Here is a 19268-nt window from a genome sequence, read left to right as displayed (position 1 = left end):
TAATCACTAGTTGCACTAGTTCTAGTGCAAGTTACACATAGTTGTGGGCAGCTTTATCTTACATGAGTTTGGATGTTTTAATAGGACATATTTTTGAAAAATGGAATGTGCAGTCGCCTCACAGCGAGGAGGGCCTGGGTTCGATTCCCCGGCCGGGTGACTGGGGTTTCCTTTTAACTTCATAAAATCTCACGCTAATCTTTAACATTTCACAATTACTCATACAAGATAGCAAGTTCCTCTGAGTTCTGATGGATCAGCTCTATAACAAACTGTGCGAGGTTTCAAGGAAAAAATGGCAAAAGAGCATTTAATCATTTCTGTGTTGAGATTTACTCTAATATTTAGGGCCCTATTTTCATGAGGTCTTCGTAGCACTTAAGATGCAAAATAGGGCTGGGATTCCCTAAAAGAATCAGTTCCTCGATTCCAGGCATTTGGAAATTGAGAGTTGACTCTAAACCGAGAGTTGACTAGTCACTCACAAGAAAGTCTGTATGAAAAATACAACCGTTCACAACTCTCACATCCATTTTACTGTATAAAAAGCTTCCATTAGCCAGCTTATTAAAATTAATAAGCATTTAAAATGTTACAGGAAAGTATGTCGGTGCTGTTTGCACATCCATGAAAATATGGCCCTCAGTGAGTTTAATAACCAACACAAAACATCCATCAAATTAAGACCTTTTTCGGTCTGTGTAAAATAAACTGTTATAAGACAAAAATAAAACTGAAAGAAACTTAAATCTTCTCTGCTCTGAAATGGTGTAAATTGATATGATGTTGTAATGTTATTAGAAACATGACATCAGGTATCAGCACAGTCTGCAAAACATTCTAAGTATTGCAAGCAATTAACTTTTTTGGATGAATATGAAAGAAAAACTGTCCAGGGTGTATCCTGCCTTCTGCCCGATGACCGCTGGGATAGGGTCCAGCACCCCACCCCCCCTCCGTGACCCTGAGGGAGAAGCAGCTTAGAAAATGGATGGATGGATGAAAGAAAAGTATTCAAAAAGCTTCCATACAATTGGGCAGAGGTGTAAAATTCAGGTCCAGAAAGTAAAAATCCTTCCCAGGATTTTGTTCCAACTGCCTAGACAGCTCTGCTGGTGGTGTGATCTAACTAGAGAAGCCAGGCCGCTGGAACAAAATCCTGGGAAGGATTTTTATTTTCTGGACCTGAATTTTACACCTCTGCCCAATTGGTCAAAAAACTAAATGTCATGGGTGGAACTGAGGCTGCACTCTAAAAAGTGGCTCATCAGATCTACCTTAAAAAAATACTTGATGTGGTATCAAGTGCATTAACTAGTTTTATTCAACCTAAATTAATACTTTGAATGAATAATTCTTTCAATTAATGTAGTTTTTAAGTCGAATGAAACTAGTTCAATTGCTTGTCACCACATGAAGTATTTTTTTAAGGTAGATCTGAGGAGCCACTTTTTACAGTGTTGTGAACTGACAAATGAGACAACTACGCTGTTAGAAGAGTAAAGGGTCTATTCAGGTAATTTATTTTATTTATCAAAGTACAAACAATGTAAATGTTCCCTTTCAAACTGTGAACCTTAAAAAAGTTTTTTTTCCCCAGGTGAAAACTACGCATTGGCATCTTTTCATAACCTGATGTTTTAAAACAGAACAATAAAATAAAAAGCCTGGTGACGAGATAACATTTGTAGAGTAAATACAGCTTATACAATATAATTTCAATGGATTATGGTACAAATATGTTCCCTGACTAAAGGTAATGACATTTACCCTTGAGGGTCCCACCCCAGTGGCAGGAAGGGTACTGCAGCTATCTCAGTGACAGTTTAGACCCTTAATTTCTGGGAGTGTAGCATATTACACACCAGCTGTATCACTGATTAACAAAAAACACAGTTTTCTACAAAACAGTTTACACTAAGTTTCATGCAATAGAAAAAAGAAAGGAGAAAAGATGCTTCATATTCTCATCCAGCAAATCAGAGAGACATAAATGTACATATGACATAGTGTTTTAATCTGATTTAGAAATGGATATTGTAACCCTCAGTAATAAAAAAGTATGAAAATCAATCGACATCAAAATACTTGTCCACACAGAGAGAGGAGAATGACACTGCATATGCGTGAATTTAAGCCAATCAAATTCATTTACAGCCATGCCCAAAGAAATGCCTGAAGTCCCTAAACACTTGGTATTTAGGAAGTTCAGTGCAGTTTTGCTTTTGTGTTTCCCTCATTGTGAGAATGTAGTGATTAGAACTGCCACTTAATAAGGTCTTCCAGGTGTGTCAGGTGCTAGAGGGGCTCCCAAGCGAGTCCTAAATGAATGGGTTTATATGGAGTATAAGTTATAGGTTATAGGACTGCAGTTATAGGACACAGTCCCTCAGGTATGTTCATGACATCAGTGAGAGAGCAAACTGCTTTGTTCAGCCAATGAGCTGATCAGCCTGTTAGTCAATCAGCACTCAGTAGCAGTAATGCTAGTGTCCTACTGCACAAAACCTGTTTGCTGTAGAAAAGTGAAATATACTGATAGGTTTGCTTTGATTTTTTTAAATGAAGTAAATCCCTCCACTTTCCACAATTAAAGGAAGGTCTGAATAGTTAAAAAACATGTTTCATTTTTCATTTTTAGTCATTTAGCTCCCCAAACGCCCATTCATTGAGAACTCGCTCATGAGCGCCCTCTAGTGTTTCGTTGGTGTTACAGTCCTTTTGTTGATGTAATGGGATAGAGTCCACCTAAACTGGCTCTGGTACGGTTCTTTTAGCTTATCCTCAGGAACCCCTGCTTTCTGTACTGGCTTAAATGCATCTTTTAAATAAGTAATACTAAATAAATGAACAAACAATTCAAATCAGTTTTGTTATTTTAAAATGTTAAACAGTGAATTGTTTGTGGCTAAAATGAGTGACTGTAACTGAGTTTCATATCGAATATCGGCAGTTCATAAAAATCAGGGTAAGAGCATCTTCTCATTGGATATCCTCAACCTCTCCAACCCATCTCCTTCGCCAGCTTGTGCGCGCTAATGAAGAAGTCCGGGAACATATCTTTAAACCTGTTATTCTGATGAAAAAAGTCTCTTCTGTGGATTAAAGTAACAAGCGTTACAGTTTTACAGTTAGCAATCAGTTATTCCTTAACAGTGAATGTATTCATTAGTACTTAAAAAAAAGGAAAGAATATTTTCAAAGATGTTAGACTTACTTGTGCACCAGTAAGTTACGCAGATAACGTATCAGGCCACGTAAATCATCTGTAAAGCTTTTGTCAGGAGGGCGTACCCCTGCTGTGTGTTCCACAACTCTGATAATCTGTAAATACATAATGTATATGTTTCAGAAGTGTCTTACATCTTTCTTAATGAGCAAAGCGAGCCTGTTCTCTCGTCTACCGTCAACATCCACACCAACAGCATTTTGAAAGTGCTAATAAAAGCACAACGTTTCACACCAAATGCCTTGAGAAGAACACTGTGTGGTGCCCAGAGGACCTGACGGTGTGTTGGAAATGTAACAACACAGTGGCTATGGCAGTGACCTAGACACTGTTTCATGTGTGGGAGGACCAGTTTTACAGAAAAAAAACCTTTTCAACAAAATTTGTTAACACAGTCATTTGCAAAATACCCCAATTCAAATCACATGTTTTAGAACTGCCACAAAAATAATACAAAAATAAAGACAGGTCAACTTGCGGCTGTGCATGCAATTCATATTTGTAATTTTCCTCATGGAAATGCTGTAGTTGAAAATGAAACTGATAAGACAGTAAATCAGAGTGGCTTGATGTGAAAAGCTCTTCTGGACAAACTAAATCACTGGCAGTGGTTAGACCACAGTGTCAAGTGACAAAAAGTCCACATCAGAATTTGTATTTCTGTGATTTTTGTTTGTTTTTGTGATGCAGATGTTTGTTTATTAGTCAGAATTTTTGATTTTTGCAGGAAAACAAATACTTTGCCCCCAGGCTGATCTATAGCTGTGTACCAATTCAGGGGCTGCATCCTTCGAAGGATGCACTCTAAGAAGGCGTGTCCTTTAAAGGCTGTGTAGACCCGTGAAGGCTGAACCGAAATGAGATGGTCTGCTGTACAACAGATTTCCTGTTTGCGTCCCAGCACTGCTTTCCCTGCCCTTCAGTTCTTTAAAGACGGAGCTAGTTTTTAGAGTTTTTAAAATTTTTTCATTTATTAGAACTGCAGATGCTTCACCGCAGGCATTTGCACGTTAGCGTATGTTTTGTGCCCACTGCTCACCAGCGATCTGGACCGGCTTGACCACCATTGAGCTTCTTGCTGTACAACGTTGTGCAGTCCTCACCCTCAGATGCCGCTGCTGCATATTCATAAACTAATCTAATTAACCACTGCCCACCTGTTTTTCCTGCGTTGTACTATAATACTTTAATACTTTATAATAACAATGTTTGCTATCCGGTGTCGACCAGAGGAGGACGGGTTCCCCTTCTGAGTCTTGGTTCCTCTCAAGGTTTCTTCCTCCTGCTCTTAGGGAGTTTTTCCTTGCCACTGTTGCCACTGGCGACGCTCATCGGGGCTCAGACCCAGATCTTCTCTATTCTTTTTCTTTCTGTAATACTGATTGTTCTGTAAAGCTGATTTGTGACGACACCTGCTTTATAAATCAATTTGCTTGTTATTTTATCTCATTATTACAGCCACTGGCTATACTGTAAGGAAAAGAGCAGCAGATTGTGCAGACAGTACAGTGAAAATGTGCACTGAAAAAAAAATTCTCTGGTGTTGAATTCTCTCATGAATTAACATGGTTTTAGCTGTTTGGTGAGAATCTGAATTTGGGTGGAGTCACAAGTCAAAACTGAACTAAAGAAGAAGTTGGACAGGTCCACACCATCTAAGGCAGGTCTGAAATAGAGATTCTGATTGGCTCAGCTGCTCAGTGTCTGCTCCTGCTGGTCAGTGTTTCATGCAGTTTAGAGAAAACGGAGGTTTTTATGTGTGTCCTGAACTCAACAAGTGGTGGGGATGTCGCTCACCACTGAGGCTTTAGATTTACCACTATTTCACTAGTATTGGTGTTACATATAAAGGCTCAGGTTCTCTGGTGGTTTTTGATAGTAAATAAAATGGCTATGTTTGTGTTGTAGACACTGTGGCCCTTGATTCTTATGACCACCACTGTGGCGAAATGCAGCGTCTGTCCAATGAGCTATTTTATATCAAACCACTCTGAATGAATGTTTGCATCTTAATGATTGGATAATGCAGAATTTAAAAAAAAATTGCATAACTACTCCTTAACTCACCTTAGATTTCCAATCAGAAAAGGTTGTGTATTTATCCACAGCATTGTGAAGCTCAACACCCAAGTTTTTGCGCTTGTTCTGGACATCTTCCTCATCTCCAACTTTGTTCAAAAATGTATCTCTCCTAGAAAACAACAACAAAGACATCCACCTCCTGCAATAAGTACAAAGCTATAAACTGTCACTGATTTAAGAGAACATTAGGTTATGCCCAGAGCTGGGTTTAGTAGAACAAACCCATACTCATGTAATGCCGTGGAGCGCAGGTGAGGCGGACAGACATGCTGAGAGAAGCGAGATTTATTATGGGCAAATCCAGAATTAGGGTCAAAACAGTCCAGGGTCAGAGAGCCAACACGGATAGATCGGGGGACAGACATGATGAAAAGAAACACAGACTAAACACACAACGGATGTCAGAAGAAACAAGACCAACCAATATAATACATACAAAGACCAGCAAACAACTAGGGAAAAACACAGGGCTTAAATACAGAGACAACAAGGGTTAATAAGACACAGGTGATGAAGACAGGTGGTACAATAAAGGGAAGGGTCTGGAAACAAGGGGGCAAAACAAAAGCACATGAAGGACTGGGAGGGGCCAATCGTGACAACTCAAGTCAAAGTATTGTTACATTGGTAAATCTTACGTAAAAACAAAAGTAACTTTTCAAAAAACACTTAAGTAGCAGACATGCAAAATTAGCAGCTCAAAAAACTCTTCAGAGGGCCCAGATCCTACGCTCTTTCTTTCATCTTGAGCTTTAATTTTCTCCCTGAAGTCCACTTTCAACATTTGTGTGGCCATAAATCCTTTTTTCTTGAATATTTTCCAACCTCTTTTATCCCTGAATTACTCAGGCTATTCTTGTTATGGGCCTTTAAGATGAGATATATGTAAATGAGGCCTTTTCTGATTGGCTGCTTTGTATTGTGCCTTATTAAAAAAGAATCCTGAGCTGAAACACTGCTAGGAGATTAGCAAGAGTGACCCTGTCCGCCAGAAAAAGTCCTGTAATCAGAGGATTTGAGTGAATGTTGAAAGCCAAAATATGCTTTAAATTGAAAAGCTATGGTATAATCATGCTATAGCTGTGAGCCTTCTCCTTTTTTCCACCAAAACTGACAGATGATTCAAATTATTATACACTTTATTTTGAAATCAGAGCTTACCCTGTACTGTTATAAATCTCTTATATGAAATGGGACAACATGTAATATTCTAATATTACTAATATACTAATATACTAATAATCAAAGTAGGCTGGTCTATTGTTAACACTGTATGCATATCACTGCCAGTGAAAATGTTATTTTCATCATGTCCATTATTTTCCTTGTATTGTGGTAGTAGTTTAGTGGGAGCTTGTGCATCTGCTTCAAATAACCTAAAAACAGCACACTGAACCTTCACCACCCTGAGGTCTGATATAAGCAGAGAGGAGAAGCTCACCTCCTGATGACCTTTCAAGCTCTGTTCCCAGAAAGGAAAGGAAAGTGGAAAGCGAAAGTCAAATGCCTGCAGAGCCAGAACCAGGGATAGTCTCGCAGAGGAAGCTGAAGATCAGAGTCAAAAGCAGAGGATAGATTCAGGACAGGCTAATCGTCCAGCTACCCAAGCTGTGTTGAGTCACTTGACAGAGAAAGAGACCATGTTACTGCAAACTCACATCAAAGACAGTTTAGGTGCGTCACTGCATCACTTCACCACTTATTCAAAATTAGTCATTTCATCCAATAATTATTCATATCTGCATTATAAGTTGCATACAGCTGTATGCAAAGGTTTGAACACCCCTAGTCAAATGACATGTTTTGTCAAAGTGAGAAATAAAATGAACACAAATGAACTAAATATAGCCGCATGTGGCAATATGCGGGGTCCAAGCATGATTCTAAGAGATCTAATAACCAGCTGGGGCCTCTTCACAGACAGAATACAAACAATAGTGAGTCAGACTTCATTAGATGTCCTTTACATGTCATAATTATTGATCAGGTGCTTTCAATGATGATATTTTTTCAAGTTTTGTATAGACCAGGGGTTGGCAGCAGAAAAAGATTTTAAAATTTAAATATTATAAAATAATATCCTTAATATAATAATGCCATAACATAAAGCTCTTCTGTTCATTCTAACACAGTTTTAACAATAAAAGGTCTTAAACCCTGAGGGTTGGTGTGCTGACTGCTGGTCATCACAACAGCACAGTCAACAGTCTCACCTGGCTAGTAGCAAAGAGAAAGATTTAAGATGAACAATGATAATTTGGAGATGAATGGAATTATTTGCAATTATATTCACTCCAGCTGGTTTCCTGATACATTGAATCTGCAACAAGAAACTGTCAAACACTAAACATTTGCAAAGCCGATGTCAGCTTCTTGCTTGCTAGCTTTTTGTTTGCATTTTTCCCGTTCCACCCTAAATGGTGCAATGATTAGCTACTTATTTAGCTGCATTCTTAGGCACCATTTTAGATGGAACAGGAAAATTCAAACAAGAACAAGCTTCTCTGCCGAATGAGAAGCTGACTTCAGCTTCATAAGTCGAATGTTAGAAGACATTTTACAAGAATCTATTGTACATTTTTGGAAAAGTTTCCTGCCAGAGATGCAAGAACATAGTTGTGCTATAGTTGTGCTAAAGCTTAAAGCAGAGCAAAGTAAGTCTGCATTTTCACCTAAGATATTAGCACGTACTGAAACATATTTACAACCAAGATGGTAAAATGAACATAAAATGTTGTGGCTCCCAATAAAAACTTTTGTCGAAATGGCTCTTCTTAACAATTGGCTTGCCGACCCCTGGCATAGACTGAACATTGGTACTCTAAGGTAAATTTTTTTGACATTGGTACTCTAAGCTAAATTTTGAGCAAATAAGTGAAAATGCAGTCCAATTTGTAACATAACTTGCAATTGAAAAATTGTTCAGCTACAAGAACTGAATCACATGAGGTCTGGTATTTATCTGTGCAATGCAGCACCACCTTAAGGCCAATCTGGATCAAATTGTGCATGCATCCTCTGAATGTCTCAAGGGTTTGACATTTTGAGCCTTTTTCACTTGAAAATAACCAAAAAACTGAATTTTTAAATTGGCATTTCAACAACATAATTTGATCTATAAAGACAATTATATAGAGCTGACCCATAAAAGCAGTGAGTCTGAACAGTCAGTTTTATAGTTCGGCAAACCCTAATTTTAAAATGTTAACTTTCATTAAACTAGTAGGATCTTTGTGTTTAAGCTTTCCTTTTGCTCCTACCTGTCATCATCCCAGAAATAAGGATGATCTACGGCATCTTTAATCCTCAGTCTCTGTTCTGGTTCTTTTTTAATCATCCCCTCAATCAGATCTTTTGCTTCCACGTCTGTTATTCTTTGCAGAGAGTACTTCCCATCCATTATGTTTACTTCTACACGATTACCTCTGCCAAAGGGATGATGCCCATCTGAGAGAATATAATGCACCAACATTCCAGCCACCTGCAACCAAAAGACATATCTTTACTCAGTAGCTCTTTCACTTAGACCATACATCTCCCACATTACTGCAACACCCTGTACTAAGCATCCATCCATCCATTTTCTAAGCCGCTTCTCCGTCAGGGTCGCAGGGGGTGCTGGAGCCTATCCCAGCAGTCATCGGGCGGAAGGCAGGATACACCCTGGACAGGTCGCCAGTCCATCGCAGGGCAGACAGACTCACACCTAGGGGCAATTTAGCATGTCCAATCAACCTGACTGCATGTCTTTGGACTGTGGGAGGAAACCGGAGAACCCGGAGGAAACCCACACAGACACGGGGAGAACATGCAAACTCCACACAGAGAGGACCCTGGTCACCCAGCCGGGGAATCGAACCCAGGCCCTCCTCGCTGTGAGGTGACAGCGCTACCCACCGCGCAACCATGCCGCCCCTGGACTAAGCATAAAACTATACAAATTCATTTTCATTGAGAAAGTTTTTACATACTAGTTTCATGATATATCTTAGTTATCGCTAAGACTGGAATGTACAGCAATCTGTCATAGTCACTTATTTTTATATTGGTTTGAACCAATGTTGGTGTTTGTTGCAGAATGTTTGGTCAGAGTTCTCTGGCCTGTAGAGGTTAAATATTAGCCTGCTTCACTTACACTTCATGGTGCTTCTGCCTGTACAGTTCCATCCAGGTGAACTGACATCCAATATCTGACACAGTGTATTCACAAATATATCTTCTTTTGTAATGATATAAGTTTGGGCCAAAACACAGGTTCCTGATCCCCACTCGCCAGTACTGAACTCTGACATTATCAGGGACTGTTATGCGCCCATCACTTTTTGTTACACACTCATCACTTTAACTGCTCCATAAGCTCAGTCTAATTGCACTACTTTGTATATTTGCACTATTTATACCCACCGACCTTAATCTGTCTGTGCCTTATGTCATTTTAGTGTTAATTTCAGGACCTCTTATATTTATATTATTTTCTATTATTCTATTTTTCTACAATTAATGTATATTTTTACAATTAGGATCTTTTTTGAAAAAAAGAGTGTTTTTTAGTGTCTATTTAAATTCAGACTTCTCCTGTTTACCGTCTATTTAATATTAATTGTTACACCACAGGGTCTGAGAGTAACGCAATTTCAGTACACTGTATGTTCTGTACATATTGTAGTATTGACAATAAAGCTGACTTGACTTGACTTGACTTATAACATGGCAGTCATGGTCATCAGGCTCTCTGTGAAGTAACTTCACCAAACACCATTTTTTCCCAGTAAACATAAGGCAGTAATTAAACCACAGAGTGGTTAAGCAGCTGTGGCCGTCGGACTGAAGGCTCTGTTATCTCTTTAAAGCCTGATTTACACATGCTACCTGTGTGTTGCGTGAGTGAAGCGTTCCAGTACTGCTGGAAGGCGCTGAGCTTTCTTACATCTGTTTCCAGATGGATGAATGGTCACATCAGTCACTCTGCTCAACAAAACCTAATTTATAAATGTACACAGTATATTTGTTCACCCTTGACAGTATTCTGTGTTAAGAATTTGAATTATGAGAATCTGCATGTTTGCGTGATCAGTTGCTCGAGAATGACTTCTTTTCATTTGAACTGTTTTATTATGTGTTATTTCGTTTATATTGTTTACGTTGATGATTTAATGATCGCCCTACTTTATTTAGGCTGTTCATTAATTTGCAGGACTTCTCTGTGCATGCTTCTGCCTGCTCCTGCCTGAAAGGAGTCTGATTTCCCACCTGCTCCTGTACAAAACAGGGAAAATTAGTCCTGCACCACAAGATATTGCAGAGGATCCTGTTGGTCCCACAGAAACCTGCGGTAGTGCAGACCTCTACTTCACAGCCTAGGTACCTCTAAAGAACTTTACAATACACCAAAGCATAGTTGTACATCTGAAAACCCAATTTCCTAAGAGTTTAGTTAGAAGAGTGAATAATTACTCATTTCTCAAAATGAATACAGAAGAGGAGATGTGTTAGATTATTCAGTTAATATGAGAAAGACCACATTATAAACTAAAAAAGAGCATTTCCAAAAGAAGAACTGTTAAACCGAATATTTTGCTGATACTGAAGTTATTGTCAGCGCCGCTATGGCGAGTGAGTTAGCAGTCAGCCAAAGCTGGAGAAGCTAGCCAACTTGGGACCCCCTAAATACCAGGGGGTATTTCCCTCATAGATTTCACATTCTGTAAGTTGTAATGCATGGAGAGCGACAAACCTGTATATCAGAGCTTCTTTTATATCTGCACTTCTCTTTATCCTCATTTTCCAGTATCTCTGCCGCTTCCCAACCTCGAGTACCAGCTCTTGAAGTGCACCTGGTGCTTTCACCTCTGTTTAGTCTGCGGCTTATGCCAAAGTCCGCCAGCCTCGCATTTCCTTTCACATCTGTCAAATGTTTGAAAGGTTAATTTATATATGTTGAATTTTGTATAGTAATGAACATGTATGGGCTGGTTGTCAAAATGGTATTGCAAAAAAACGGACCTGTGTATAGAGCATGGGTTGGCAACACGTGGCTCTTTTCCTGCCCTGCTGTGGCTCAGCAGTAGAATTAGATTTTTAGGTAAAAATAAAATAATTCTCCTTTGAAGTAAAATAAAGCTGATCATTCTAACAAAGTTTTATCAATAAATGATCTTAACACTGGAATTAATGTAGCCTTTAACTGCTAATTCGTACTTTAACCGTAAAGTTTGGCGTGCAGACTACTGGTCACATAGCAACGCAGATAACAGTCTTGCCCAGCAAGCAGAAAAGGCAAAGAAGAAGATCTAAGACAAAACATCGATAATTTGAAGACGAATAGTCTTATTTGCACTTATCACTCATCTGGTTTCCCGATACTTTTAAGCTGCAATGAGAAACTGACAAATGCTAAAATGTCATAAAGCTAATGGCGCTTCTCATTCACCAGCTTCTTATTCAAATTTTCATGTTCCACCTTAAAAGGTGCAGCAGTTACATTCCAGAGCCTCAGGCACCATTTAAGGTCGAACGGGAAAATTTGAACAAGAAGCTGGCGAGTGAGAAGCGACTTCAGCTGTGTAAAAAGTCGAACGTTGAGAGACATTTTACAAGAAACGAAACAGTTTATTGCCAGAGATCCGAGGAAGCGGCTATAGCTGAGCTAAAGCTTAAATCAGAGCAAAGTAAGTCTGCATTTTCGTTTATATTATTTTTGTAGCCTATACTAGCACATTAGCACATACTCAGACATATTTACAGCCAATAAAATGGACATAAAGTTTTGTGGCTCCCCAGGTGGTTTGGTTTTTCATGAAAGGTCAGAATGACTCTTCTTAAAATTTGGCTTGCTGACCCCTGGTATAAACCAACTGGAGTACAATGACCAGATTAAAACCAAACTCTTCAATATTTTTCAAGACAGGGTCACAAAACTTCAGTGTTTTATAACAGAGAAAAGGGAGCCCAGCTTTGCTCTGTTCTAAAATGTTTATAATCATAATATAAATGGGTCTCACCATTTGGATATTCCACTATATTCCCCTACAGATGATCTACAGATGTTCAAATTGTTAACAGACCATCTGTTGATGCTAAACAGTGGTGGGGTTAGGGTTAAGATTTGGATCAGGGTTAGGGCCAGGACCAGGGTGAGGGCTGGGGTTTAGGTTTTGGGTTGAGGTTAAGCTTTAGGTTAGAGCAGGTTTAGAGTTAAAGAAAATGACGGTCAGTTCAGTAGATATTTATTTGAATTTAACTTGAAAGTAAGTTAAGTATCTACAAAGCACTGGACCACAAAGTTACTCAAAGTGCCCATTCTTGTGTGGTTCGACTGAAAGGAAAGGAATCTCAATTAGTATAAATATAAATGTAATACCTATGAGAACATTGCTGGGTTTTATATCTCGGTGGAGCACCTTAGCCTCATGGAGAACTGCTAACCCAAGGAGCACATCCCTTGCCAATTTCTTCAAAGTCTTCATTCTGTCCTGCTCTCCTTGTTGACGAAGCTGATCCATGTATTTATCCAAATCACTTTCGCAGAGCTGGAGAGCGAGATAATTAAACTCTCCTTCTTCTTCGAAATCTACATATCTGACTATGTAGCCGCTCTCAAGGTTTATGTCTCGTAGAAGTGACATCTCATTCTTTAGTTCTTTGGTTTTGGCCTTGATCATTTGCTTAATGGCTACCTCAGTGCCATCTGCTTTCATTCCCACATATACTTGCGTGCCGTCAGCTCCATTTCCTATTCTGTACTTCTCGTCTATGGACAGGAAAAGTTTCCCGATGTTCTTCAGATGAGGATCTTCAAGGAGAAGCTCTAAGTGCTTCTGCCATTCATTGCTAGTTTTATACCATCTTTCTTGAAGTTTCCTTTTATCCTCTGTATGTGTGTGTCCCCTAGTAAGCAAGCAAGCAACGAAAATGTTTCATCTATGTAGCACTTTTAAAACAGCCAGCTAAAAGCTTTACAGCTTTAAAACGTGTCACAAGCAAATAAAGCCAAATTGATCAACTCAATCAATTAATTATGATTTGCCAATGCATTCATGTGCTTCCATATGCTAATACAGTGGAAAAGATACCTGCCTGGTAGGTTCACTGATCACAAGTCTTTGAATCTTTGAGTAATCTGTAGTTTCAAAAGTTTGAGGTCTTTTACGCGAGTCACCTGTGAGTAACGTTGGAGATCAACGAGACAGAACAGTAAGAACAGCACCACATGTTACAATTGTCAAATGGAAAAATTGATATTTTGAGAAACTGAGAGGAAATCACAAACATCAGTAGAGTATTATAAAATAGGTACAATATTCAGGCTCATTACTAGATAATTAGTCATCAAATATCATTCCATTAAATATTTCTCTTCTCTAACTGTTTATTACTTTTAAAATACAGGAAAAGTTATACAGAATAAATAAAACAAGATATTTTGAGTCAGACAATGAATAACACAAATTGGGCATGGAAAAAGATGTTTGTGAGAAAAAAGACTGTGACACTTCAGGCTGTGGATTATTAGGGAGCCTGGTGTGTGCCAAGAAAACACCACCCACACCATTACAGCACCTCCACCAGCTTGAACTGTTAACACAAGGCAGGTTGAGACCATGAATTCATGCTGTTTATGCCCAATTCTAACCCTACACATGTCACAGTAGAAATCGAGATGCATTAGAGTGACATTTTCCCCATGTTCATCCTCCTAATTTTTCACCATTTTCATGTTTGATGTGAACATTAAAGCACTTGATCTTAACTTGCCTGCTGCCATGACTCTATCTGACTGGGTAGATGCATAATTGAGCAGGTGTATAGGTGTTCCTAATAAAGTGGCCAGTAAGTGTACAGTCATAGGTAACATTTTGCTCCCCCTGAGCCAAATAGCATGTTTTGCAGATTTTCTTCATGAAAACAAGTTAACACGGAAAACAAGTTAACACGGAAAACTAGTTAACACGGAAAACAAGTTAACACGGAAAACTAGTTAACACGGAAAACTAGTTAACACGGAAAACAAGTTAACACGGAAAACTAGTTAACACGGAAAACAAGTTCTCTACAGAGAACAGACTTCTTCACACTTCAGTGCACTGTTACTGTTCATTTACTGAATTTAGCATATTGAGAAAAGAACATGAAATGTGGCTTGTGCAAATGTTTAATGTTGTGCACGTTTTATATTAAATTTTTTTTCCAATATGACTCAATAAAAAACTAAAATGCCATATTTAAATGTATTCTCTGTAGAAGACATGTTCGCTTACTTTTCACTTAGAAACTCAATAAAAACCAGGGGTGTTTTATATGTGCCTGTATGTCACTGTAGCTGTCCTGTGGTGTTGCATGATATCAATTCTACCTGTTTCTAAATTCTGCTGCTCTTTTCATCTCTGCCTCTGTGCGGTACATTTACTATGGACAGAGTAACTAACTGATTTCCAAACGTACACATTGTTTATTGCCGTTCATTTGAGAGTATTTGGAGAAAATGGCCTGCTACAGTACGTAAAATAAGATTTTCACTGCTAACTTAGCAAAACCTCCTGTAGCCTACCTGCTGACAAACTGCTATTTTGTTTTTAAATAAAGTGCCTAAATAAAATATGATTTTTTCTAAAAAATATGTTGCTATAATTTTCATCTAAAAAACTTAATTCAAACATGATTTGAATAAAATAAAATACATTCAGATGATTAAACCTGTTGATTTAATGCTGTGTTACATTATGTGGTGACATTGTGATAACACTTGTCTTAAAACCTGCTACATAACACTGACAAAGCCACCATCTGTCATGATAACCTATGAACAGCTTTCTTACCTTGTCTTTCCATCTTTCGTGTTCAGCTTCTGCAAAAAAAAACACACAGGAAAACAATTTCAACAAGACTTTTTCAACAAAAACTGTGTCACGAATCCCTTCGGCTCTGAGGCCTCTTTGGACTCCGTCTCCCAGAACCCCCTGGGGGATCACATGACTCCTGCCTCACTCTAGCGCTCTAGCTCTCCAGAGTACTGATCATGTCCAACTGCAGTTCATTGATGAGTTTATTATAAAGGACAAGTTCTTTGTGAGGTATTTGTACCGCAGTAAAGAAAAGTTAAGATCAGTGTGCTGTTATCTCTGTACTGGATCAGTTATTAAAGTTCTACGCCCTATTTATCTATATTTGCCACCAAAAGCTGTTATTTCACATGAAAACAGGAGTAGAACTGCATAAATCACTCAAATATACCAAACTGCGTTTGTGAAAGTTTTCCCAAATCAGATGATAACCAACAATGTACGACTTTAACAGCGCATGCACGCACAGCGTGATTCTTACTGTGTATATATTTTAAATTGTGTTCTAAAGTTAAAACCACATTTTTCAGCTTTTTTTGAGCAACAGCTTTTTAATCAATGACAGATAAATAAGTCTAGTCTGTTTTCGTCTCCTCACATGTATATTACTGTCTCACTTTTTTGGGTAAATGATAGAAATATCCCATTTTGTGTGCATGGTAGTGGAAATAGACCTGCATAAAACAAGAAAGTATCAGAAAATCTGTTTGCGAATATTTTTCCAAATCAAGTAACATGTACAACAAGGGAAGCTGCAAGGCTACGGATAATGTTTGTATGTGGAATTAAACTGCAACGTCAGACAGTCTTATTCAGACACACTGAGCTCCCTTTGTGAGTTTTTTTTCACAAATCAAGTTTTGCTTAATTAAACACATTTTCATAGATTTTGATGTCATTTTTGTTGAAAATCACCTGCTGAGGTCAAAAACCACTTGTATCATCTGAATTCACAAATCAGGACTAACAAAGCCACCAGAGCTTGTGGATGGGTGTTCCTGCATTCCGGAGTTACAGCTGGTAGAAATTCGAATTTCTAACCACAAACCAACTTTACTGCTGTGAACTTTGTGAATGAATGATAGATCATAGGAGACTTGATTACGTGTGCTTCACGTGTGCTATATGTAATCAATGCAAAGTCGGGTATTAATAAGGTGTGGCGTAGAACTTCAGAGAAGGTGAGGCATCACTAAAAAGGGTTCAGGCTTGTTACAATAGAAGAACCCTTTTTGGTGCTTTGCAGAACCCTTTTCCAAAAGGGTCTCTTATAGAACCATCTACAGCATTCTCCATCAAGCTAAAGAACAGTTTCACAGTGTAAATCATGCAAATCGTCCTTTGAGCATTCATGGTTCTATATAGAACCATTGTCTTTACTAAGAAACCCTTGAAGAACTATACTTTTTAGGAGAGTACTTATAAACTAAAAATGCAGGGGCAGAGCCTAAGGTGTGGCAATAATCATCTCCTCTGGCTCTCCTCTCCCTTATCTTCCCTGCTTCGCTCTGTGTCTAGTCTACTGTCTGAGCTCTTTACTGAGAGACTCTCTCCACGCTGTTCTTCAAACCTAAAGAAATGGATTTGATCAAATGGTCTCTCAACGCAGTTGACACCATGTTCTTGACGAGAAGTCCTGGTCCTGCCGGAACGTTTGCAGCTGGCTACACGATGGACGCATGGGAGAGGTGGCGTGTCGTGTGCCTGGCGGCTCTCTCCGTGGACGATATTGAGGACGTACCTATTCGGAACCATGATCACAGGTGTTTTGCTGATTGGATTAGGCATTGCCCTGGTGTATCGCAAAATACGCGGAATGAGGGCAGTTGTTGGGATAGTGTAGTGTGTAACACCTCTGCCTTCTTTGCTGTAGACTGGGGTTCAATCCCCACCAGGGCAAACTCCCTACACTATACCAATAAAGGACCTTGGGCACGACTCCTAACACCACCTTGGCCTACCTGTGTAAAATGAACAAATTGTAAGTTGCTCTGGATAAGAGCGTCAGCCAAATGCCGTAAATGTAAATGTTGTCCACGGCCCCTTAAAGCTGCCCGATAAGACTGATGTGGTGGGCAGAGCTGTCAGCACTCAGACTATGACTGTAAGCTCCAGAACCGGATGGCCGCTTGCTGTGCTGGGTTTGTCTGCACCCCCCTGCCCCCATCCCTGTTGCAAGTCATGGACTCTGTGTGGGTGGAACTGTGTGCTAATGCTGAGGTGTTTTTTCTCTCTGTTCCCAGACTGAGTTTCCTTAAGAAGGGGAGGTTTTTTGTCTCCTTCCTTTCCCCATGCATTATGTTTTCTCTGTATTTTCCATCATTCCTGTCTTCCTGTCCTGTCTCCCCGCTTGTCATATTGTATGTGATCTAAATTTCGCTGGTTACTCTGGTGACTATGTGACAATAAAGGCTTCATATATCAATCATGCAAGAAAGCACACTAATGTAACAGAATTGAAGCAGGCCTGTAATGAGGAGTTGGCCACGATTCAGAAGAAGTCAATGCCCAGGCTGATCAACAGTTATAGGAATCGTTGGGCTGAAGTCAGTCCTGAAAACAGAGGTTCAGATACCTTTGCCTGCAAAGACCTTTAATGTTAGATTACGGAGTTCAATACATGCATGAAAAACTACATCTTTGTTGTATTTGTTTAAGTCCTTCTTCTTTATCTGTTGTTATGAGTTAAATGAAGATCTTAGACAGCACATAAAATGAGTTTTACCTTAGGGAGGCTCAGAGGAGTTAATCTTCACTAGGGAAGTCACGAACGAGTAAAGAGATCGAGAAAGAAAGCGACTAGAGAAACTCCAGGGTTTTTAGGAAATGAAAGTAAGTGTGGAAGGGCGGGCCCAAAACATGCAATTTCTGTTCATGGTGTTATGGGACGCCATCAAGACCAACAGGTGTGGAAATATGCAAGTTAAAGTGTTCATATAATGAGATGTTAAAATGTTAAGTTTGTTTCATTTTTTTGTGTATTTCTAAGTCTAAGAGGACTGAAAGACCATATTAAAAGCGTAGCAATGTTTATGTTTTGCAAATGGAAAAAAAGTGAAATGTATTTGAATACATTTCATGCAAAACGAGCAAGATGCAAAATTCTGAACCCAACAATATAGCTTAGCAGTGGCACAGCACCAGTTGTCCAAGAAAAGGCCAAAGCAGATAAGTATGGATATTGGTTATTAACTGTGTTACATCGGGACAATTCCTTTTTAGTTGTATTTAATGTGTATGAGTATAAGACTGCATAGAAACAAGGATATGTTTGAATGCATTTTCCATCAATTTGCAGAATGGAAAGCAATGTTTATGGCAGGAAAGGTTATGGAGGGCAACCTTAATGTAGTTTATGATGAGGGGTTAGGCAGAAATCCTCCCAACCTAGCTATGTACAGTCTAGACCAAAATTTCAATGTTTTGCATTACACATGCTTTACCTGATACCTAAACATCATGCCCAATATAGTTCACTTTTCATGAGATTAACACAATGCTCAGCACCAATAAGAAAAAAATCAAAGGAGATTTCCTTAATATCTCTGTAGTTTTGCTTATGGAATCACAAAAAGTGGTTCAGTTGTTCAGTAGTTAAGAGTCAAAGATTGTTTACTAGATGCAAAGACTTTAGTTAAAACTCGCACCCCGTCTACTTACCTGACAAAGCCAGACCTTTCGATACATTAAGGAACTGCCCAGGGAATCAGCCATTTTATGGGATGTGTCATTGTCAGAACTGTACAGCGCAAAAAAAAAGTTCCCACAATGCACCATAAAATAGATGAAAGTCTTAATTTCATATTTCATTGCTATGTGTGATTGATACATGACTGTTAAATTAAATTGCTGGAATGTCTAGTCCTAATAATGACAGTAATCACAGTGGATGAGCGTCCTAGTGGATGTTGTTGGTACTACGTCATTGTCTACAGTCTCCATATTCATGTCACAGATAATGGAGTCGTCAGTGCCTCAGTGTTCCTGCTGGCAGAGACCTACCCAGTACCTCTATGTACTGATTCAGTACATACGCAATGAGATCAGATGGAAAGACAGTGGAGACTTTTGTTTGTCTCCTGCTGCTCAGACATTTTTTCTGAGAAAAAGACCTCATT

At 39.0% G+C, this 19268-nt stretch overlaps 1 protein-coding gene across 1 annotated transcript; it reads right to left on the bottom strand.

The window, feature by feature from the left end:
• Nucleotides 1-1495: 1495 nt before the first annotated feature.
• LOC108432069 (serine/threonine-protein kinase/endoribonuclease ire-1-like) lies at nt 1496-17967 on the bottom strand. The gene is made up of 9 exons (XM_017705648.2): nt 17876-17967; nt 15127-15155; nt 13388-13469; nt 12672-13198; nt 11046-11215; nt 8572-8792; nt 5297-5420; nt 3218-3324; nt 1496-3095 (listed from the first exon to the last, which is right to left on the bottom strand). The coding sequence occupies exons 2-9, from the start codon at nt 15137-15139 to the stop codon at nt 2996-2998; spliced, it is 1344 nt and encodes a 447-aa protein (XP_017561137.2). The 5' UTR covers nt 15140-15155; nt 17876-17967; the 3' UTR covers nt 1496-2995.
• Nucleotides 17968-19268: the final 1301 nt, after the last annotated feature.

Source organism: Pygocentrus nattereri, chromosome 14 (genome assembly GCF_015220715.1).
Source record: "Pygocentrus nattereri isolate fPygNat1 chromosome 14, fPygNat1.pri, whole genome shotgun sequence".
Lineage (NCBI taxonomy): Eukaryota > Metazoa > Chordata > Actinopteri > Characiformes > Serrasalmidae > Pygocentrus > Pygocentrus nattereri.
Note: the sequence above shows the minus strand (reverse complement) of the source record. Positions and strands in the feature narration are given on the sequence as shown.